At 45.1% G+C, this 22,119-nt stretch overlaps 2 protein-coding genes across 3 annotated transcripts; both read left to right on the top strand.

Moving 5' to 3' along the window:
* Positions 1–1,227: 1,227 nt before the first annotated feature.
* LOC103372680 (coiled-coil domain-containing protein 106-like) lies at positions 1,228–7,087 on the top strand. The gene is made up of 8 exons (XM_008302378.1): positions 1,228–1,316; positions 1,645–1,758; positions 1,900–1,998; positions 2,082–2,303; positions 3,079–3,135; positions 3,662–3,946; positions 5,134–5,295; positions 5,379–7,087. Exons 2-8 carry the CDS (start codon positions 1,689–1,691, stop codon positions 5,693–5,695), a joined length of 1,212 nt encoding a protein of 403 aa, XP_008300600.1. The 5' UTR covers positions 1,228–1,316; positions 1,645–1,688; the 3' UTR covers positions 5,696–7,087.
* Positions 7,088–8,727: 1,640 nt separating this feature from the next.
* On the top strand, positions 8,728–18,147 carry LOC103372679 (splicing factor U2AF 65 kDa subunit). 2 transcript variants are annotated; one of them, XM_008302377.1, is made up of 12 exons: positions 8,728–9,328; positions 11,965–12,106; positions 13,623–13,658; positions 13,958–14,061; positions 14,613–14,764; positions 14,877–14,993; positions 15,076–15,214; positions 15,342–15,421; positions 16,165–16,287; positions 16,372–16,458; positions 17,568–17,816; positions 18,013–18,147. In XM_008302377.1, the coding sequence occupies exons 1-12, from the start codon at positions 9,280–9,282 to the stop codon at positions 18,145–18,147; spliced, it is 1,413 nt and encodes a 470-aa protein (XP_008300599.1). In that variant the 5' UTR covers positions 8,728–9,279. The 2 variants fall into 2 exon arrangements, with proteins under 2 accessions (XP_008300599.1, XP_008300598.1); XM_008302376.1 differs by having other exon boundaries at positions 15,076–15,232.
* Positions 18,148–22,119: the final 3,972 nt, after the last annotated feature.

The raw sequence follows: 22,119 nt of genomic DNA, 5'->3' as shown, positions 1-22,119 counted from the left end.
GTGCAGTGAGAGAGAGAGACAGGAAAGTGGGGGAGAACATGTGGGAAAGGGCCATGAGTTTAAACCAATGGCTTCACCATCACAGGAGGTTGGTACGTCAGCAGGCCGACCAAATGCAAGTGCTGACCAACAAAGTGGAGCATTTCAGCACCGAGCTCCGCAATGAGACAGCCACAGCACAGGAGCTGACAAACCAGCTCCACGTTTAACCAGTCAAGTCAAAGACGCAAGAAACGAGCTCGCCATCGAGAGGCTGCAGATACAGGAGCTAAAGGATTTGCTTGAAAGAGAAAAGAACATGCACATCAAGGACAAAGCTCAGACAGCAAAACTCACTGAACAACTGGACAACGTGAAACAACAGTTGGTTGATGAGAAAAGCCAGAATGAGACGTTGAATGTGTCACACCAGGAGAGGCTGAAGACCATCCAGCAGCGACATCAGGAGGACATGTCAGAATGCATCATGAACCACTCAGAGCAGGTCCGATGTCTGAAGGCTGGGCTGGAGGACATCAGACATCAGGAGGCCATCAGACAGGAGATGCTTCAGGACTTCCAGCAGCGTCATCAGGAGCACATGGCACTGATGGAGCAGGCTTCTTCTGAGAGGGCGCAGCGCCTCCACAAGGAGTTGGAGGAGCTGAAGATGAAACTTGGACAGACCTCAGAGGGCAACGCTCAGGATTCTCTGTGGAAACAAAGCAGCCAAATGTTTGGCTGGAAGACTGCAGGTGTGGCAGTCGGCCTGACGGCTGCGTCTGTCTGGGCCCGTTGCTGTCGGTGACTGAGACACTTCAGTGACGGCGCGCCATCTTTTTTATCAACATATTAATATTGTTCTTCTGTCACCCAGTTCACCCTAATCAGTAAAGTAAAACCTTCCTGAATTAAAGCACACTCATTTTGATGTATCCAGAGTTTTTCAGTCACACAACAGCAGCTGCATTCAGCTTTTAACAGGCCAATAAACTCTGTTATAGAAGTTAAAAGCTGTTTCAATCAGTAAAAACAAACAGTTTGGTGTTTTATTCATTACTCCCTTCAAGTTTGTTTCACACAGATTTTATTTTAACATATATTTGATGTATATTGTTTATATATGTAGACATTTTAAAAATCCCCCCAATAAATAAAAAACTTTTTATTTTTTCTGCCGGTGACGTCACTGATTCTATTACATATGCGGAAGTGAGGTCAGAGCGCGTTGATAATTGTTATTGTTAGCTTGTTAGCTCGCAGGCTAACCTCTGAGATGGAGATATGACTGAGTAATAACGTCTTATTACATGTGAGGGACTCGGTTATTACCGGTGGTACGTACCGATTTGTGCCCAGTACGCTGTAAACTGGAGACTTAGGCGGCGTCTGAGCGGCAGAATTGAACCGCAGAGAGACGAAAAGAAGGATTTTAGTTTAATATTGAAGCTAAATGTGTGCTAACATGACATGCGGCTAACGGAGCAGCTAACAGGGCTGCTGCGAGGCCGCCGCAAACTTCTATCCGAGGAGCCACTTTAACTTTATCACACAGTGAGATTAGCTTTGGTTTGGGGTTTTTTTCCTGCGGTTTCATTAAAGCACAACGTGGCCACTGTGTGAGTTTTGAATCCGTGTGTGACAGAGTGTAAAATGTCCCTGCAGGTCACAGCTGATGACTTTTCCGCAAAGCTCACCTGAGATCTGAGATGGAGGACGGAAACAGGACTGATGCTGCTTCCACATCCAAGAGCCACTCAGCTTCACTCCACCTGCAGAGTAAGAGCCCAGACCCTCCTCATTGAGTGCTGAGGAACTGTGCATGTGACAAATAAAAACTCCTGAATCACTACATTTCTCTGTGCTGCCTTCAGGTCCTCTGTTATATCTCACATCAATGTGCACATTTTCTTCTCCCAGCTCCAAAAAACGAGGACACCTATGAAATCTCCATCCCCTACGAGGAGAACAACTTTGAGCAGCAGGGATTCTTTAACCAGAGCGATCAGAGTTTTGACGGTGAATGTCAGAGTCAGCGTTTTTAATCTCGTTTGTCTGTTCACGGTACGTTTGCTGATCATCTCCCACGCTGTCCTCCTCAGAACCGGCCTCCTCCGCCGGTCCGTCCCCGGTCAACAGCTCCTACATGGTGATGACCAACCTGAGGACGCAGCTTCAGATCTCAGTGGAGAAGAACTCATGGCTGCAGAAGAGAATCGAGGACCTGGAGGAGGAGAGGGACTTCCTCCGCTGCCAGCTGGACCGCTTCATCTTCTCCACCAAGAGCCAGGGCCAGGAGCAGAACCAGAGCCAGTACAGCAACGGTGAGGATGAATCGCTCCATCACCCGGTCGAGTAGAGCTTCAATAAATCAGTTTCAAGTCTAAATCAGCAAATCACAAAGTTATAAACAAAGTGTGGCTGTTAAATAACGACACTGATGCTGTGATTCAGTTTTACTTTGAAGCGTTCACGGCGTCTTTATGCTGCTGATCAGTGTTTCAGCATAATTCAGCATAAATATAGTTTATTGTTCGGAAAGTTTAGTCAGTATTATAATATATCATATTCTACTGTAGTGTGCTGTCATCAATTATACAGGATTTAATTATGATGCTAATGATCAATTATAATAGAAACACTAAAAATACAGTCTATTTATTTTCTTACAAATTTCTTCACTAAATTAGGCACAAATTTCTTGATATGACACAAACAACATTCTAATGAAAGAAGCTAAATTACATTTATGTAAAAACTAAGCAAGATAACTTTTAAACTGGGCATCAAACAGCAAAATTCTTACAAATTGAGTAAAACACTGGTTCGACCGACATCAGCTCATTTAGCAGAAACACGTCGTACACGTTTGACCTGCATGTCAATAGTTTCACATATTCTGTGGCAGAACGCCACATTACTGAGGATGTCTGATGTGTTAACACTGCATTGTGTTTAAAATCAGTTAATATTGAAATGAAGCTCAACTTCAAATTGTAAAAATCTGTCAGAAAAAATATATTTCAGCCTGACTTTTCAAAGCAGATCTTTGAGGATATAAAAACTGACTCCCATCTCCTGGTTTTTGTCATTGTGTAGGATACGAATCGAGACGATTTAACTGGAGGTCGCGAAGAGAAGAAGATCGTCCTGCTGGTAAAAACAAGGATTCATTCAGACACCTGCAGCCCAAAACTGACACTGAATATTGAAAAAAATCCAGGAATTCTCAGCAAATTACTTAAATAACTGTTTTGAGAGAATGAGTCATTCTACAATGACTGAGGTAATTTTGTGCATCTTCATATAAAATTTTAAATATACAACAGCTGAAGACAGAGAACCTGGTTTTTAATTAAATATCACTGTTCCTGTCACTGATATATTTCCCTACAACTGACTGCTTTGCAGCCAAATCTTCCCTTTCAGAGTTTCTCTTCTGTTCCTTCTCATGTTGCTGCAGCTCGACAAACTCGAATCCCTTAAATCAGAGTAGACTGTGTCTCAGACAGATTTCTCTTGTAGAATCATTGAAAAGATTCAAGATTCAAGACCTTTATTTGTCCCAAACACAATTATACACAGTGTGACATGCAGTGAAATGTATTGAGCAGATGTTCCTGATGTGTCTGAGTCAGTCTGCTGTTCTTCACGACGCTGATTCTTCCGACTTTCTTCACAGAACAACAGAAGACGGACTCGCAGCATTTCCCCACCCGCCAGCTGTTCCAGCGAAGGCCCGGTCCTCCCACCATGGTGCCTTCAAAAAACCACGTGTCAGGCCCGTTGACCAATCAGCTGGCCTCCATGAACGCCCTGTTCAGCTCGTCGCAGTCGCAGGCTCTGCTGCAGGGCCACGGCCACGGCACGTCCAGCAGCGCCGCCAGCGGCAGCAACGGCAGCAGCGGCGGCAGCGCGGCGAGGTCCAGCATGAGCGAGATGAGTGGACACGGCAACGTAGGTGCAGGTAGGACGGGTCGGACGGGAGAGAAGCTGACGTCAGCGTCATGTTTCTTTACTGGAGTTCATGTTTCTCTGCAACATAAAGTCCTGCAGCTCTGTGGAACCAGAACAATAAAGAAGGAGACACTCAGAGATGCCTTCTGTCAGCAGGACACAGAATGATGGAAATCATTTTAAAAAACCAAAGCTGAATCTCTTAGTCTCCACAGATGCTACCAACAGTGGAAAACAATGGAGGCTCCACATACTGTAGATATTTAACCATTTATATATTTACAGCCTCGACAGATTCTGACAGACAGTTTTATCTCCTTTCTGTAGTTTTTTGCCTATTTATGGTCATTTTGTGTCTTTGGGACAGTTTGGTCTGGTTGTGTCTCCATATTGTTGTTGTGCGCCACTTTTTTCCTCATTTTCTGTCTCGTTTTTCTTGTCTTGGGTGCGTTGTGTGTCTCATTTTCACCATTTTGTGTCTCTTTGTCACTGTTTTGTCTTATTGTGGTCACTTTGTGGCTCCTTTTTGTTGTTTTGTGTCACTTTTTTCCTCATTTTCTGTCTCGTTTTTCTTGGTTTGTGTCTCGTTTTCACCATTTTGTGTCTCCTTGTGACAGTTTTTTCCTGTTATTCTTATTTTGTGTCTCATTTTTGTTGTTTTCTGCCTTGCTTTTGTCATTTAATGTCTCTCTGGGACATTTGTTTTCCTTTTCTGTCCTGTTGGCTTCACATATTATAGACGTCTAACCATTTTCATTTTCCATTTCTGTTTCTAGTCCATTTTATATGACACAGTTAGAATCACAGAAATCTGAAAAAAAGAAAATTACAATTTTAAAAACCTGTAATCAACCACTGGGAAAAAAAGTTGACTAAACATCATCATTTTAAATCACTTCTGTGCTTGTCTTTTATGAGCTCTGTTGAATAATGTCATTTGATGAAAGCTCACGACTTTAATCTTAATTTTAGTTCATTTTTCTGATGGAGCCACATAGTTTGTTCAGGGACTGTCGCAAAGTGGGAATCCTGGAGATTCTTTCTGTTTTTACAGTTTCTGTTTATAATAAACGGTGTCATTAAAAGTAAGCCATGCTTTTTAAATCCACCGATGAGTTTAATGAATGAAACCACCGTCCTGTACTCGTGTCTCTAATCGGTGTGGTTTCGCTAAGTAGATCATTTTCGTCTTATCAGATTCGCTCTCACTTCTGGGAGAATCTGACGAGTACCTGGAGCAGGACGGCTACATGGAGGAGGAGGAGATGATATCAGGGGAGGACGTCATGGCAGACACTATCAACAGCCACCAGCTAAAGAGACGGCGGGTCTTCAGAGCTCCACGAGAGCGGCAACGAGGTGAAGTCAGGAACACCGTCCTGCAGATACATCGAGTGTCTCCTGAGGTTGCTCCGTCTTACTCTTCTGTGCTTTTATTCCAGTTAAAGACGCTGCCGGAGTTCTGTTCCGCTACAAGAAGATCCTGCTCACGTACCAGCGCCTCAAAAACATGTCCAAAGCCTTCCAGATCCACGGCGTCGACCGCAACACGGTGGCGTCCACGACGCCCATCGCCGAGCTGCTGCTGGTGGCTCCGGAGAAGGTGGCCGAGGTGGGCGAGTTCGACCCGTCCAAGGAGAAGCTGCTGGACTACGCCCGGCGCTGCTACACGGCACTGGACGAGGAAACGCTCAGCAGAGTTCAGGCTCTGAAGAAGAACAACCTGCTGCTGCCTATTTCCTACAGGTTCAGACACTGAGGAGGTCCAGAAAAAAGACAACAGAGACTGAGAAACTATTTTACGATCTCAGCGTCCGTTAAACGTGCAACAGATGGACAGTGTTGAGGACGTCTGCTGCAGACTGAAAGGGAAAACACAAGCTGGAAGGTCGTCTTTATGTCTGGAGGCTTTTTACAGTTTGTCAATGAGTCGATCCATCTTTGCTCATTCAGGTTTCAGCCTTTTATTTTGTAGAGACGCACTCGTTTTCCTTTCCTGTCCCCGTTTTCTGATTGTTTCAGCTAAATAATCTCTGAACTTTTATCACTTTATTTGTAAGCGGTTTTGACACAATCCCAAAAGTACGGTAGCTTTCAATCACTTTGTTAATCTTATGCTGCACTCCATAGATTTTTATAGAATTATGTTAAAGAAATCTTCGTCATTTGATGTTTAAACTGTTGCTGTTACTTTTATATGTTATTATATTGTCACTGTTTTTAATTGCCTTAATGCAGGTTTTGTGAGAGAAGCATCGGTTCTGTTTTCCCTCTAGAGAGAACTCAGATAAGGACACAATCATGACTCTCTGGCAACAGGTTTGTAGTTTACTTAGCCAGAGAAACGTTGACGATATTCCATGTGTTTGCTTCATAACAATAACTATAATAATAATTATAATAATACGACCGTCAATACTGGTCTCAGTCCAGTTTAATCCACAACACTGCTGCGTTCCTCCGTCGTCCCACTGAGGGCTGCACAAACCTCCTTTTTGTAAATGACCTGCACTAAACTACAGCAAACGTCACCTCACAGGCTTCACCTTTTGCAAAGTACAGCTCAGAGCATTGACACTAATTTATTACTCTACCGGTTATTCGTATCGTTGTGTAACTTTCGGTTCCTCGTGAAACATTGTGGACGTTCATCACTCGGACGGTTTTCTAGGGGAGCTGTTCGGTCGTCCCACAGCTCCGCTACTAGTGCATGTGAAGAGAGCTCAGTGGGGGTCTGTAGTTATTAGGGGTCCGGTTGAAGTTTGTGCGTTTCAAAGCAGCGGACATGTCGACTGTGTTGTGTGATAGTGTGTGGTGTGTAAACCGGTGAAGGTCTCTTACAACTAGACAGACGAGGTTGCAGTGGAACGCTGTGACTTCTCCGTTAAACACAAACACTCCAATCTGTGGAACTCAGGCCAACTTTAGTGTCTGTTTGTGTGGCTAGAAACCTCCTACCAGTGTGGAGTAAGTATCCTATATATTATTCACCACGTGTACAGTCAGATCCAGATGTCAGGGAGGCATCGGATTTGTTGGGTTTATTAATCTGATAAATCCAAGCAGCACCATTTACTAAGAAGACGCTTGTGATTCACACACACTGTACTGTTAAGACATAAATGTAATTAAAGCATTTGATTTCCTACAATTAATGCTGATATCTTGTTCTGTTCATTATCAGAGAGAAGATTCTTATTGTGCCAGAATCTGTTTTAATCACATTTTTTCTTTTATCATCACCGACTGACTGTTGCTGTTGTTTTATTCTGTTTGTTCCCAACACCTTCTGCCCTCATGCAGCCCCACATCATGATGCTGCCACCTCCGTGCTTCACTGTCAGGACCATGATCCACTGTGGTGGTCCTGGTCAGGTTCACACCAAACATCTGGACTCCATGTGAGCCCAACACATTGATCTCCATCTGAGCAGAGGATGTTCTCCAGCATCCATCAGGCTTCTGTTCATGTTCTCTGGTGAACTTTGATGTGGAAGTTTAGCTGTGAGCAGCAGCCAGGTTTAGTTCTGGTGCTCCGTCCATAGAGGCTGATGTTCTGAAGTGTCCTTCACACTGTGTGAGCTTCACACTAACTCTGGTCTCCATTGATCAGCCCTGTGCCAAGTCTGAAGCAGCTGCCTTTGTCTGGTGTCCACAGCTCCATAGTGACAGTAGTTGACTGTCCGTGGAGTCGTTGTAGGAGGACGACCACTGCAGCCCTGATCAGTGCTGCTGTGGCTCCTTCTGGACCTCCTGGTTCCTGCTCACACTGGGCTGCACTGGGTTCTAGCTGCTCACTGATCTTCTGGATCCTTTTCCATCTTTGTCCAGTCTCTCAGTCAGATGTTTCTCCTCCTCTGTTCAGGTCTTCTCCATGTGGAGCCATGATGCAGACATAGATAGACACAGTTCAGAGGTCCAGAACTGAGAAGGTTCTGCTGTTCTCAGCTCACTGTAGAACCATGTTCAGTTAGACTGATTAGAAACTACAGCTGGACTCAGTTTAGTTTCAGGGACAGCTTTTCCAGCCATTGATGCATTGAGTTTCCTCTTCAACAGTCTAGTTTCTAAAGTGTTTGCTTTGAGGAAATTCTCTACATTTAGGTTCCTGAGAGGTAATACAGTTTTTAACAATTTGATATTTAAGGGGTGCACACATCTCTGTTGTATGCTATAGTTCCACCAACTGTATATAACTATAATATAAACTGATGGATAATGTAGGTTTAGCACTTTGTTTTGCAGTTTCTCCAGTTAAAGGTGCAGTCACATGTGTGTCCTTGTGGTAAAAGTGTAAATATTATCTGGCCTTTCTGCTTTAACATAAAAATAGGTATAAAAGGATATAACATTGACATAGATATAAAAATATCCAAGTCCAGAGTTTGGGTCTTTGCTTGCAAAGCAGCAGAAGCAACTCTAAACGGATTATACCATATTGCTATATTGACTCTTCAGTTTTCTGTGTAGAAAATATAAATCAATATATTTTTACATGCTTGTAAAGCTGGGGAGCTATCTAGTTTGTAGTACAGTCGCACGTTTCTCCATATTTTCACAGCTTTATAAGGTTTTGAGAGGAACTGACAGTAAACATGGATTTTCATCATTTGGGAGCTTTAATTGCAAAACAAACCTGTGATTCCACTTCAGACAACACATCCCGACCGGGATATAATTCATCTTGGGTGGCAGTTGAATCACAAATAAGGTAAAAGGGCGTAAACATGACATTTGCTGCGTGACCCTGCAGCCCATCTTCTTCCTCCTCCCCGGAACCCTGCCGTGCATCAACTTCCGGTGTCACGGGGTATCTGGGAGACGGAAAGAAAAAGCGGGCACACGGACATCTGTGTTGTTTTCCGTCGCCTTGAAACATCTTTAAGCGTCCACATTTGGCTTATAACGCCACAGAGCTGCACCCAGAGGGCCTTCGACCCGCCGGGATCCGCATTCGCCTCGGAGAAAGACTCTCATTCATTCGTTCGTTTGTACTCGCTAGCTAGCTAGCTAAGCTGCTAACGAGCCTCCACACTGTCCGGAGCAGCGGGCCTATTCTTTTAGCTAGTTAGCAGCATTAGCGGGCTAACCCGTGCGAACACGTTTTCTTTTCTTTTCGATTCTCCCTGCTATCGCGCTGTAAATAATCGCCGCGACGCTTGCGTGTGCGCCGGTCGGCAGTTTTTGCTAATTGTGTCGGTAAGCGGGCCGCTAGTTGAAGCTAACTCATCGGAGCTACATCGGCGAGCGCTTTTAAAAGTGTAGTTCACTTTGTTGCTAGCCGCAGCAGCTAGCCGACTGAACAACGCAGTCCCCGAGAGCATAGCAGCCCTCCACCGAGAGATGTCGGACTTCGACGAATTCGAGAGACAGCTGTCCGAAAACAAACAAGGTAAACGAAACATCAGCACTTTAAAACGCAGAGGGCGGTTTTTTTCTTTATGGGAACCGCCGCCATCTATGTAGCTAACCGTGGATGTGTCTATTTGCTGGAGCGCTAAGCAACTTGTTAGCCCCCAGTGTTAACAGCGCCGAGCTGCTGCTCGTCACTCTTTTATCCCCAGATGAGATGAGACAAAGTAGATCCTGCAGGAAATTATCGGGCCAGATATTGCTAAGGGAAAAATATAACAAGATAAGAAGAAATGCAGCGTCTAGTAGAACAGCAATAGTACAGTTTATTAGTAAAAATATTAATAAATTAACTGAAATTCAACTGGAACAGAAAAGTGAGCTACTGGCAAGAATACCAAAATAGTTATGTTGCACACGATTATAAAATATTGCACATTAAATTAAAATATTAAACAAAGATGTAAATATTTTACAATAAATGCAAATATTGCACATTAAATCTTTTTTAAAACTATATCACAAGTCACAACTTAAAAATAAAAAATCTCCATTCGATGTGTCTCCAGATCCTCTGGCCCTCGTCTGTTTCTTAGCCTTGCTCCTGCCAGGTCCAGCTGACTGAATAATTGGGGCAGCTAGCATTCATTCCTTGCAGCTGTTGTGCACAGTAAACATTTCTGGTGCCATTTTCCTAATTTTGGCACCGACTTCCTGCTGGCCAGCCAGTGGGACACCAGAAACTGATTGTGAGCAATTATCCTCATGTCTCGGCGTTATTTTACCTGCACTGCACCCAAAACTATCATCAATCCAGTTGTTTTCATGGGTTGAAAGGCCATAATGCAGTTTTCCATCTGCCAAAAAGTAATTGCAGCCGCTGTCAGTGTGAGTGAAATGTTAACGCATCAGAAAAACTTCTTCAGTGATGCTGAATTTGAAAGGTTAGAGCTCTTAGGATGATTAGAAATACTATACTTTCTTTATTTTACCAATAAAATCAATCTGGGAATCACGTTAAAGTCTAAACAAGCATGTTAGACTGACCAAACGCATCGGGGAAAAACACTATAGTTTTACCTGTAATCATCCTAAATGTCAGCTTTATTGATTAAATCACATTTTTTGTCCTCAAATATTCTGTTACCAGAATTATTAACGTCTCACAACGACATGCTTTTGCGGTTTCCAGAGACATAACGTTCTGTATTTAGGCGTTATCACAGTTTGATTTTGATAAAAGCAGCTGTGGGCGTTATAAATGTGGCGATGCAGCTTTAGTAAGAATTATACCGTCGGTTTTTGGCAGATTGATGTTTTATGTTTATGACACTAAACTGAATGTGTCCGTGTTGTGGACAGACGAGACCTTTAAGGACATCCTCTGTGGCTCAGAGAAACGCCCTTCGAGATTTGATGGACCAAACAACTAATCAATTAGTTGATGAAATGTTTGACAATGAAGATAATAATTTATGGCAGCCCCGTTAGACGCATCAGTGTCTTGAGCAAAAAGGATTAGCCGATTAATCCACGCGTTGAATAAAGCTGCAGCAGTTAGTCAATTAGTTCCCAGCTATCGTATGAATCTCCAGCTGTTTTAATCACTGATTCATCAGTCTAATGTCTCTGATGGCAGCTTCCTTAATGTAAATACTTTCAGTTTTCTTTCCTCCTCGGTGACACTAAACTGAATATCTTTGGACAAAACAGACATTTGAGGAAACACTGATCCACATTTTCAGACGTTTTAGAGACCGGACAGCTTATCGATTCATCCAGAAAATAAACCACAGATACATTGACAGTAAAAATACCATTTAGCTCTGACTGCAGTCGGTAGTTACTCGCTGTGGGCTGGGTTTTGCATCAGTCTGTTTGTTGGGCGTTACAGTTTTCTGTAGCCCAAAGTTTTCCAACCAGAAGAGGCGTAATTTACCACGGTTTATAAACAGAAAAGCTGATATTTGAGAGGTTAAACTTGCTGTTTTTAAAAAATTTTTATACATAATTCAAGCATTGCAGAATAATTCAGATTACCAGGACAGGACAAAGTGGAACACGCATTTCTGGACTTTTCTCCAAAATGTCTTTGGACAAAACAACACATTTGAGGAAACATTCATCCACATTTTCAGACGTTTTAGAGACCGGACGGCTTATCGATTCATCCAGAAAATAAGCCGCAGCTAATTTGACAGTAAAAATACCATTTAGCTCTGACTGCAGTCGGTAGTCAGTCGCTGTGGGCTGCGTTTTGCATCAGTCTGTTCGTTGGTCACTACAGTTTCCTGCAGCCCAAAGTTTTTGAAGAGGCTTCATTTCCGACGGTTTATAAACAGAAAAGCGGCAAATACTAATATTTGAAAGGTTAGACTTGCATTTTTATTTATTTATTTCTTAAATTTATACATGATTCAAACATTATGGAATAATTAAGATTAGCAGGATGGGACAGAGTGGAACACACATTTCTGGACTTTTCTCCTCTTTGACAGTTAAAGAAATGCCTCCGGGCAAAACACTGACTGACATTTATCACCACTTTCTGAAAATGATTGTCAGCAGTCAGTTGTTCCACCAGAGCCGGTGAGACGGCGGCTCTGAGAACGTCTCCTCTGACCGTTTGCTCCGTTAACGTGCAGCTGTGTGAGTTAACGAACCGTTTCCCTGCAGCCGAGCGGGACAAAGAGAACCGCCACCACCGCCGGTCCTCCTCCCGCAGCCGCAGCAGAGAGAGGAAAAGGAGGAGCAGAGACCGGGACAGACGCAGCCGAGACCGCCGAGGGGACAGTAAGGAGCGGAGACACAGACGCAGGTGAGTACCTGGACCCGCCCCCACCTGGACCAGGGAGCTGTGAGAACACCTGCATCACACGGACCCTCACCTGCTCACTACGTCACAGAAGCAGCTTTTTGTTCTTCGGGGCTGCTTCACGTAGGAATAGTTTTGTCTCGTGGGTCACACACATGTACACAAGCATGCATACACCTTTGTTTTGGACTTTAAATCATAGTTTTATGGACACACCAGCGTCCAGCATGTCCACCCTCGACTTGGCGACCGGCCTGCTGTGCAGTAGGTGGCTGCAAATTCCTCACTTGAGCAAAAATTCACCCCAAAAAAAAAAAAAGGACACAGAAACTCAATTTGTTTTGATTTTTTTTTTAAAAACGCAGGAGCTCTCTTTCCGTCTGGTTAAAACCGGGGATGTTTTCCCGTCTTAGCAGCAGAATCCGATGTGGTTCTGGGCAAATCCACTCAGCTCGACATCTGTCTGCAGGAAGGTGTTTCTGTCAAGTGTAATTTTAGATTCATGTTGATTTGTTCAGAGCTTAATGATTCAGGCCACTGCAATTTGTCTTGTGAAACATTGTGTTGAGTAATATAAGTTTGTCATGTTTTTGCTGATGTTGTTTTTGTGTTGTCTTGCCTTAAACCTTTGTGTCCCAGGTGCTCATCACGTGTAGTCATTCCGCTTTCAGCTCAGGGGTCAGTCTTTAGAGCACACAAAGCAACAGCTGCTGCCTCCGCTTTCACATCCTGGACGATTCAACTGAAAATATCAAGACTTTAGTGGTTTTATGGAGAACTTCAGGTCCGTTTTTTGAGTCAAAAACCACTCCGGCTGTTATTAATAGAACTCCTGCGAGGAGAGTTGCTTAAATTTAGATTCTTTTCATATTCGTTCTGCTGTTGCGTAATTTTAGACGCCTTTGAAACTCGCTGTCACATGAAATGTGTGTCACGATGAACCCGAGCGGCATTGTTTGATAGAAGTCCACGAAGGGGAGAGCTGTAGACGGACAAGCCGGCCTCCTTCCAACACCTGGACGTGTTTGTGGTCTTCATTAGAAGCAGTGAGGATGATGTGTAGAAAACTCCAGTGAATCGTGTTTTCCATCTGAAGCCTCGCGTCCCTTCAGCTTCGGTGCATTCTTCTGTTGGATGTGTAAAGCTGCATCTCGGCTGTGAGCGTGACCTCCGGGTCGACCGTTGCTCTTGGCCTCTCGGTGCTAATTTAAAACGTGCTAGCTGCCGGTACGCGGCGTGAACACTCGGTCCGAGGATGTAAACAGTCTGACCCCCTCCCCTCTGCAGCTGCTCTGTGTTTCAGGATGTAATTTCTGCTTTCAATGCACCGCTACTCGTTCACAAAAAGACTCCCGCATGTCCGAACGACTCGCTTTCAGAGTCACGCACGCCTCCAAAAGCTCCCGATCAGTTTCGTGGTGCTCGGCACAAGGTCGGCGAAATTTAATTTTGTGAACTAAAAATGTTACTGTGATGATTTACTGGAGAGAAATGTGAAACCCTTCCAATGTCATTTCAGCTCACCATCCAGCTACCCCCAGGACAATGCTGGAAGGTAATACAGCAAACTAACACAAAGCTGGTTTGTGCAAATCTGCCACAACTGCAATTTAATGACCTGCCTCTGATTCTTTGTACTGTTTACTGATTGTGTAGTAACTGCCTGTATGGGGCTCCTCCATCCCTTCTGCTCCCTTTTTACCATCAGTTTTGCAATGCCTCCTCCAAAGTCAGTAGCTTTTCAAGTGTGTTTGTGACAGTGCAGCTGCTCTAGTAGCCCAGTGCTGAGCTGATGAGTGATGTCTGCGTGTCGACAGGTGGTTTCATTTCACCTGTTCTCTGTTCCTCCAACAGCCGCTCCCCCCACCGCGAGAAGAAGAAGAAGGTGAAGAAGTACTGGGACGTCCCGCCGCCGGGTTTTGAACACATCACTCCCATGCAGTACAAAGCCATGCAAGGTTAGAGTTTGTCTTGTTATTGGTGCTTGATTGCTTTACTGAAGTCTTTGCATCTCTGTGAAAACAGAAGAACAAGAAGATGGAGAGAATCGGTTAGAATGACAGAAATCAGGGAGAAAGCAGAGTTTCTGTGACTATTTGTTTTACATAAATTTAAAAAAAATGGAATCAACAAGCATCCAAAAAAAAAAAAACTCTGCTGGCTCCTCTGTTCACTGGTTCTGATCCATGCTGCCTTTATTTATTGATCCAGTAGGTTTTATTTTCCTATCAGGAAATAAGAAATCTTTTTATTTTGGTCTCGAAACTGTTGATCACAGCTGAGTTGGTTGTGGTTCCTCAGCTGTGCTTTGGTTTTCAGGATTTTTAGTTTTTTTTTACGAAATCTGGTGCACACTTTTGTTTTTAAAAATGAGACGTGCGAAAAGCGATTTTGGTGAAATGTGCCATTTTTAAAAGCTTCTCCAACCCAAGGTCTGAGCTGATTTTGCAGTGTGGTTGGATAAAGAATCTAATTAGCTCGTCGGATGTTCCCTGTGCTTCCCCTCCAGCTGCAGGCCAGATCCCAGCCACAGCCCTCCTGCCGACCATGACTCCAGATGGCCTGGCCGTTACTCCCACACCTGTACCAGTCGTGGGCAGCCAGATGACCCGGCAGGCCCGCCGCCTCTACGTGGGCAACATCCCCTTTGGTATCACAGAGGTGAGAAACGGAGCGTTTGGCTCTTGGTCCGAGGCTGTGAACGTCTCGGTGTAATTCACACGTCTGCTTCACGTCTGTGTTAACGAGTGTCTTCTCCGTCCCCGCTGCGTAGGAGTCAATGATGGACTTCTTCAATGCCCAGATGCGTTTGGGTGGTCTAACTCAGGCCCCTGGAAATCCTGTCCTCGCAGTACAGATCAACCAGGACAAGAACTTTGCCTTCCTCGAGGTTAGAAAACGGCGTCACCTGTTCTCCCCGAGCACATTCACGAACCCTTAATGAAATTCTGAATTGAATTGTTTCTGTCCAGTTCCGTTCAGTGGATGAAACCACACAGGCCATGGCCTTCGACGGCATCATCTTTCAGGGCCAGAGCCTGAAGATCCGCCGTCCCCACGACTACCAGCCGCTGCCCGGCATGAGCGAGAACCCCAGTGTCTATGTGCCTGGTACACAGACAATTAATGGTTTTTAACTCTCTGTACTTGTGGCATAATTCATCAATAATCACCAAATTATCCCGACGCTGGCTGCCCGCTTCCCGCTTCATGTTTCTCTCCCTTTGTCTTGGTGCAGGCGTGGTGTCCACGGTGGTGCCCGACTCGGCTCACAAGCTCTTCATCGGCGGTTTGCCCAACTACCTGAACGATGACCAGGTCAGTGTCTCCCAGCCGGCCTGCGGCTTTTATTAAACTATAGCTCTAACTGTGCATTAGCGGAGCCCCACAGGGTTCTGCCTTGTGTTTGTTGAGCCACACCTCGCTGTATGACTCAGGTTTTGGTAATTTTTAAAACATTTCAGCAGCACTGAAGCTTAAAGGCATTTATGGATCACTTCAGCCGTCTGTACTTTAAATATTACCTGCAACTGAATTAATTTCCAAACAGCAGAAGCACTTTTATTCACCAAGACTTGAAAAAAACAGTTAATGCAGTAACTTCACGCACGTATTTATCTAATGCCAGCTACAACCTTTTCCTGTTTTGGTGAAGGAGATCGCAGACAAACGTGTTTTACACCAATCACGGCTGCATCATTGCATTTTTTTTAATCTACATAAATGATCAGAGCATCCTAAACTCACAGAAGCGACCGTCAGAGAGTAAACAAGGCGTCGAGATGCTCATCGTTAGCGTGTTGTGAAGCGAAAAAGTGAAAACGCATCAACAAACCACACACACACACACACACACACACACACACACGTGATAGTTTTGATAAGAATATGTGTAGATTCTACTTATTTTTTTTGTTTTTAAATCTAAGTCTTTGTGCACATATTTATCTATGAGGAGAGTCATTGCTCGTGTTCGGTACCGCTGGTAAACCCTGAGCTGCGTTTGTCGGTGTAGAACTTTGGAGCGAACTGAACTCTGGGTGACTCTTGCTGTGCTGCAGGTGAAGGAGCTGCTGACGTCGTTCGGCCCTCTGAAGGCCTTCAACCTGGTGAAGGACAGCGCCACCGGCCTCTCCAAAGGATACGCCTTCTGTGAATACGTTGACGTCAACCTCAACGACCAGGTGAGCAGCCCAGCGGAGAATGAAGAGTTTAGAAAGTGTTCCAAAGCTCGATATGTTTTTTTTAAAACCTGGATGTCCTGGCAGGCTATCGCTGGACTGAACGGCATGCAGCTGGGAGACAAGAAGCTCCTGGTGCAGAGAGCCAGCGTGGGATCCAAGAACGCCACTCTGGTGAGCGTCCAGGGAGGTGGGAGGCCGGACAGGGAGCCACAGATCAGATCTGCAGCAGCAGTCGGTGCTGCTTTCTAACCGTTAACGAGTGCGCGTCGTTGTTCTGTTAAAGCAGGAGCACGTTTTAGGCGTCGGTTTATGAAAACCGTCCCTGTTGGCGCCGTGTTTGGTTCCACGATTCATTCAGCTTCAAACCCACCAGTCTGACATTTAAACCCGCTGAATGAGCTGTTTAGAGTTCTCATCGTGGTTCTCCAACTGCTGCAAACAACTTGACCCCGTTTTTATTACGGAAATCAAAGGAAACAACAACGACTTTTGATGCTAAACTACATATTTTATGATATTACAGGAAACAGATGTTATAAAAGTAGATATAATGCAAGTTAATGAACACCAGGTTCAGAGGAACACGGTGGAATATGTTCAGCAAGTAGAGCTGCAATGATTAAATAATTCACTTTTAAATTCATTGGCAGATATTTTTATAATCAATCTGTTTGAGTAAAATCTCCTCGCAGCTCCTGTTGCCATCAGATTTATCGACATCTTGGGTTTAGTTTGACCCCAACAATATAAACCTCCAGAAAATTATCATGAATAAAGTTGTTGCCCAAGTTCATGTGTAAATAGCCCTTTAAATAAAACTGAAATAATTATGTCAAGGACTTATTTCGAGATGTTAGACATTGAATAGGAGGGTTTAATGTGAGTTTTTTCTGGTTTCTTTCCTCCTTTGACGACAAACTAAATATCTTTGGATGTTTTAAGGAAACTCTAGTCGACATTTTCTGACGTTTTCTGGACCAAACGGCATCGATTCACCCAGAAAACAGAAGTAGTCTTTAGTTACAGCAAGAAACAAACAATATCAATACATTAGAATAAATACAGTGCAGCAGGATATAAAATCTGATAATAAAAGCTGTAAAAAGCTAATTCCTTCAGTTTTACTGGCGCTCTGTGGAACTCAGAACCGGGTAAAGGTCCTCGTCAGTACATGAGAATGTCAAACATGACAGTGTTTCAGCCGATAAGCTCTTCACCAAATGCCTCTGTAGACGTAACCCTCCACTATCCCCAGTCTGACCTCCGCTTTCCCCCTCCAGACCAGTATAAACCAGACCCCGGTGACGCTGCAGGTCCCGGGCCTGAACAGCTCCGTCACCCAGATGGGAGGCCTGCCCACCGAGGTGCTGTGTCTGATGAACATGGTGGCCCCCGAAGAGCTGCTGGACGATGAGGAGTACGAGGAGATCGTGGAGGACGTCCGGGACGAGTGCAGCAAGTACGGCCAGGTCAAGAGCATCGAGATCCCGCGGCCCGTGGACGGCCTGGAAGTACCAGGGACTGGCAAGGTAGGGGCCGGTTCAGGAAGTCCAGATGTTGATTAGTGTGAAACCTCTGAACCTTAAAACCTTCTGAGGGGTTTTAACGACATGTCGACTTCACAGAACCACCCAAATGACACCGTTTGTTAGTGAGAACCTATAAAGACTTTGGGGATGATTTTATTAAACGAGGCTCTAACCTGAGTCTTAAACTTCTCCACAGATCTTCGTGGAGTTCACGTCCGTGTTCGACTCCCAGAAGGCCATGCAGGGGCTGACGGGGCGGAAGTTCGCCAACAGGGTGGTGGTGACCAAATACTGCGATCCAGACGCCTACCACCGCCGGGACTTCTGGTAGAGGAGCCCCGAGAAGAGACGTGGGACGGGGGGGAGGGTGGGAGCGACGAGGGTGGGGTGGGGGTCGGGGTTTTGCTGCCTGCTTCTAAACCGGACCCCCCAGGTTCCGGCCCATCTGCGACGCCTCAGAAGGGCGGGAAGCGGGCGGCGGGTCGGTTTGGGGCGGGCAGCGGAGCCGGAGGGTTTTTGAGAAATGTGTGTAATAATGGGCGGGGCAGGGGGCGGAGCATTTTTATACTTTGTGAGACGGGGGTGTTGTTTTGGGGGAGGGAGGGGGTTGTATTTAATTGAAGGGGGGCCTGTTTCCAGCAGGATGGAGATGGAGGGCGTGTCCGTGCTAATGTAGATACTCCGTAGCTGTAACACCACCTGGGTTCCATCTTTAGAGAGACGGGACGCCGCCGCCGCCGCCTCGCTTTTTCTGGATTTCTTTCTGTTTCTCCCGACTGCTGCCCCCCCTCCCCCCCCCGGGCCGACCGATCGGACTCTATCTGAATGTCAGCTGTAATTGTTCTGATACTGTGTGTAGCTTCACCGATTCGAGCTGTAATACCGCAGAATAACGTTTCTTTTTTTTTTTTCTACCTTCTGTAACTTTTAAAGGCCCCCAATTCGGTTTTAAGAAAGCTTGGGAGAGGATTCGTCGTCTCCTCCTTTACCAACGAGCCTTAATGTTCTGTACACGTCCATTGGCTGTGGAGAGAAATTCGGCCCGCCGCCCTCCTTTTCCATTAACCTGTGTGTTCATGTGTCCTGTACTTCAGCCACTTCTCTTTTCTTTCTCCGGTTGTCTTTCCTTGTGCAACGTCTCACCTCTTTGACACGACCAAATAAACACGTGACTGACACCCACGGCTTCATGTTGTCCTGCAGAGCGAAACCAGAACAAAAAAGATCTCGCTAAGTCGGTAGCTTGTCCACAGAAACCTTTTTTGTAGAAATTTAACGAATAAACGGAACCCTGCAGAGTACAGACGATGTTTTTCTTGTTCCTGTCGACGTGTTGTTGGGGGTTAGAGTTGGTCGTCCCGTCTCCTTCCTCTCCCGCCCTTCACCCTCCGAGGACCACACGACTTTCCTTTGATACCTAAAACCAACACAAGGCGGCTCTGACGGGGAGATCGTGTCAGTGATATAACACTTTTGAGATGTAACTCCTTTTACTTTCTGGGGGGAAAAAAAAGAAATAATCTGCTTTTTCAGTGTCATTTAATTTTTTTTTCTCTTTCTCTGGAAAAAAAGTGATTTGTTAAATGATTTAAAAACCACCTCTAGTTTCTAAAAAAAGAAAAAAAAAAAGCAGAAGCAGTCTTTCATTTGTCCAATTTGTTTTCAAATGTTGATTAAAAACTGAATTTACACGACTGCTTCTCTTGTCTGTGCCTCTGCTCACATCCACACAGCACACCTGACACCTGCAGTTACACCTCAATGTCCAGACGATGGCGCCGTTTCACAGAAAACTAACTAGATTTGATTTGTGATTAAACCAGATTGGACAAATGAAATTCTGGTTGTTTTAAATCATACGTAGGATCACAGTTATTCACAAACTCAACACATTTACATTAATCGTGAGTTTTCATTGGACCAGCAGGTTTCTTCTGCCTGGAAACGACACAAAGAGACAGAAGATGATGATAAACCTAAAAACTTAAATACATTTTTCCTACATTAACGTCCAAACGGCTTCGTCCTCCACATCAGTCCAACAGCTGCTCTACTTGTTGTGTTAGTTGTTGTTGCTTCTGCAGACGTCTGAATCTGAGAGAAAAACGTGACGATAAGAGTAAAGAAGAACCTGATGTTCACCGTTTTGCACATTTAAGCCCCAAAATTATTCATTCACGAGTCAAATCTTTATTTATGGAGAATTTTAAATCGATTTTCTGGCTGGAAATGAAACAAAACACAGAAATGCTTCATGTTAGAGATTAAAAGGATCGACTTTAGCTTCTTAGATGTTTTTTGTTTAGTTTTAAAAAAAGATTTTACTGTTAAGAATTATAAATACCCTTGAAATTGTTTACAATTAAAAACTTTCTGCTGGTTCCACCACGTTCTATCACGTTCTGATCCACAATAAAGGTAGAACAGCTGATGCAGTAGTTCTCTAGTCAGTTACTGGTCAGTTCATGTCCCAACAAAGCTCTAAAATGACTCCTCTTCATGCTAAATACAGATTTATAGTGATTCTTATTTAACCAGCAGGTTCCTTCTGGCTGTAAACGACATGAACCAGAGACTAAACTCAGACGTTGTGTTTGAGATGTTCATGATGTCTCCATCCAAACGTCTTCGTTCTCTTCTTCACTCATCAGAGGCTTTATTTTGCTCCACATCAGCTGTTCTAGTGTCCAACAGCGTTTCTGGGATTTGGTTCCTCCAAGTGTCCATCTGCAGCTCCTGGAGCTTGAAGGCTTCCTCTCCATCACTCTGCTCTTGGGTTCCTCCACAGGTTCTGGATGGATTCAGGTCTGGACTCTGGCTGGGCCGCTCCAACATCTCCTCATTGGGCTCACGTCTGTCCTCCTGCAGCCCTTTGACATGTTCCTCAGTGAGGAACTCCTTGGACTTCTTCATGAAGCTTCATCTGTGAACGCTGGACCTGGAAAACTCTTGATGTGACTTTATCGGCTTTAACCGTCTTGTGAGCAGCAGCAACATGCAGCTCTCTCTCAGGGATGGACCCCAACAGCAGCTACCTGGGCTCTGAGCTGTCACCACGACTTGGAGCTGACTAGGAACCGACTAGAGATCTACTGCATCAGCTGTTCTACTTATATAGTGGATCAGTGCGTGATAGAACATGGTGGAACCAGCAGGAACATCTGGAATCAGATAGAAGCTGCATTTGATCAAAACTGACAAACAAACAGTTAAATTCCTCACTGACATCTCTGCAGTCGTGTTTGATGGAGTTGAGTCTCTTGTTTACGTCATTTGCTGCTGGTCACATAAACATCGACTATAAATCAAAGTTTGTCACGAGGATGAACATTTGGGGCTTTTTTTCGGGACTAGAGAAGAACCACACCAGCTGTTCTCAGTATTTTGGGGATTAGAACGTTCTAGAAACGAGCAGGAACATCTGGAACCAGATAAACGCTTGTGGTAGTTAAATTCCTCATTCACATCTCTAACACAGTGACTGTATCTGGTCATTTCCACACAGAAGAATGTGTTCCTGAAATAAAAGAACACTATAGATCTACACATGACGTTAGGATGAATGATCTGGGGGCTCACGTTCATGAACTCTTATTTATCAGACAGAACTCTTCCAGACTGATCCATGGACTGGTCCCAGCAGCAGCCGGATTCAGGCTGGTTTTGGTTGAGTTACATCTTTCATGATCATATTTTTAAATCAGACTGTTGGTATTATTTCCGTTGAGGTGACCAGACGGCTCCTCTCCCCCACATCGGTGCTTCCTGCCGGGCTTTGCTGCCGGTCAGCAGCTCTGACGTACTCAGCAGGGACTGCATGTCGAGCAGCGCCACCCTGACATGCGATAATGTCCAGTGTCAGCTCGGCGCCGTCTCCCTCTGCATGGCTGCACCTCGCCGCTGCAGCCCGGCCCTCCGAGGAGGCGCCACGCTGACCCCGGATCTGTCAGGAGGCCCGCCGGCCCTGATCTGCAGCCTCCACAGGCCCGGCGCTGCTGCAGCGAGCCCTGCTTCATCATCATCCCCCTCTAGTGGCGCCGCTCTGCGCCGGTCATTGTCATTCCGGGCAGCGCCTCCCCATTGATCTTCATTCGGAAAGATAGAACACTGCAGCAGAGGAAGAGAGCAACAGGACGGACGCTCGGCTGGCGTTCGACCTGCAGGACGGAGGAGGACGAGATCAACCTCAGAAACAGCAGCTGATGCTAACAGGCCGCAGTTAGCTCAGGAGTAAATAATGAAGGCAGTGACGGTTGAAATCCACCGAGCTGCTGCAGATTCAGACTCCTGGAGCTGAACGTCA

This window comes from Stegastes partitus, unplaced genomic scaffold (genome assembly GCF_000690725.1).
Source record: "Stegastes partitus isolate 25-593 unplaced genomic scaffold, Stegastes_partitus-1.0.2 Scaffold1804, whole genome shotgun sequence".
NCBI lineage: Eukaryota > Metazoa > Chordata > Actinopteri > Pomacentridae > Stegastes > Stegastes partitus.
This window is presented reverse-complemented; position numbering and strand designations above follow the sequence as displayed.

Coding starts and splice junctions, on each gene's coding strand:
- LOC103372680 (XM_008302378.1), top strand. CDS start 1,689: ATGGAGGACGGAAACAGGACTGATGCTGCTTCCACATCCAAGAGCCAC. Junction 1,759..1,899: donor AGCTTCACTCCACCTGCAGA/GTAAGAGCCCAG, acceptor TTCTTCTCCCAG/CTCCAAAAAACGAGGACACC. Junction 1,999..2,081: donor GAGCGATCAGAGTTTTGACG/GTGAATGTCAGA, acceptor TGTCCTCCTCAG/AACCGGCCTCCTCCGCCGGT.
- LOC103372679 (XM_008302376.1), top strand. CDS start 9,280: ATGTCGGACTTCGACGAATTCGAGAGACAGCTGTCCGAAAACAAACAA. Junction 14,765..14,876: donor TCCCCTTTGGTATCACAGAG/GTGAGAAACGGA, acceptor CCCGCTGCGTAG/GAGTCAATGATGGACTTCTT. Junction 14,994..15,075: donor AGAACTTTGCCTTCCTCGAG/GTTAGAAAACGG, acceptor GTTTCTGTCCAG/TTCCGTTCAGTGGATGAAAC.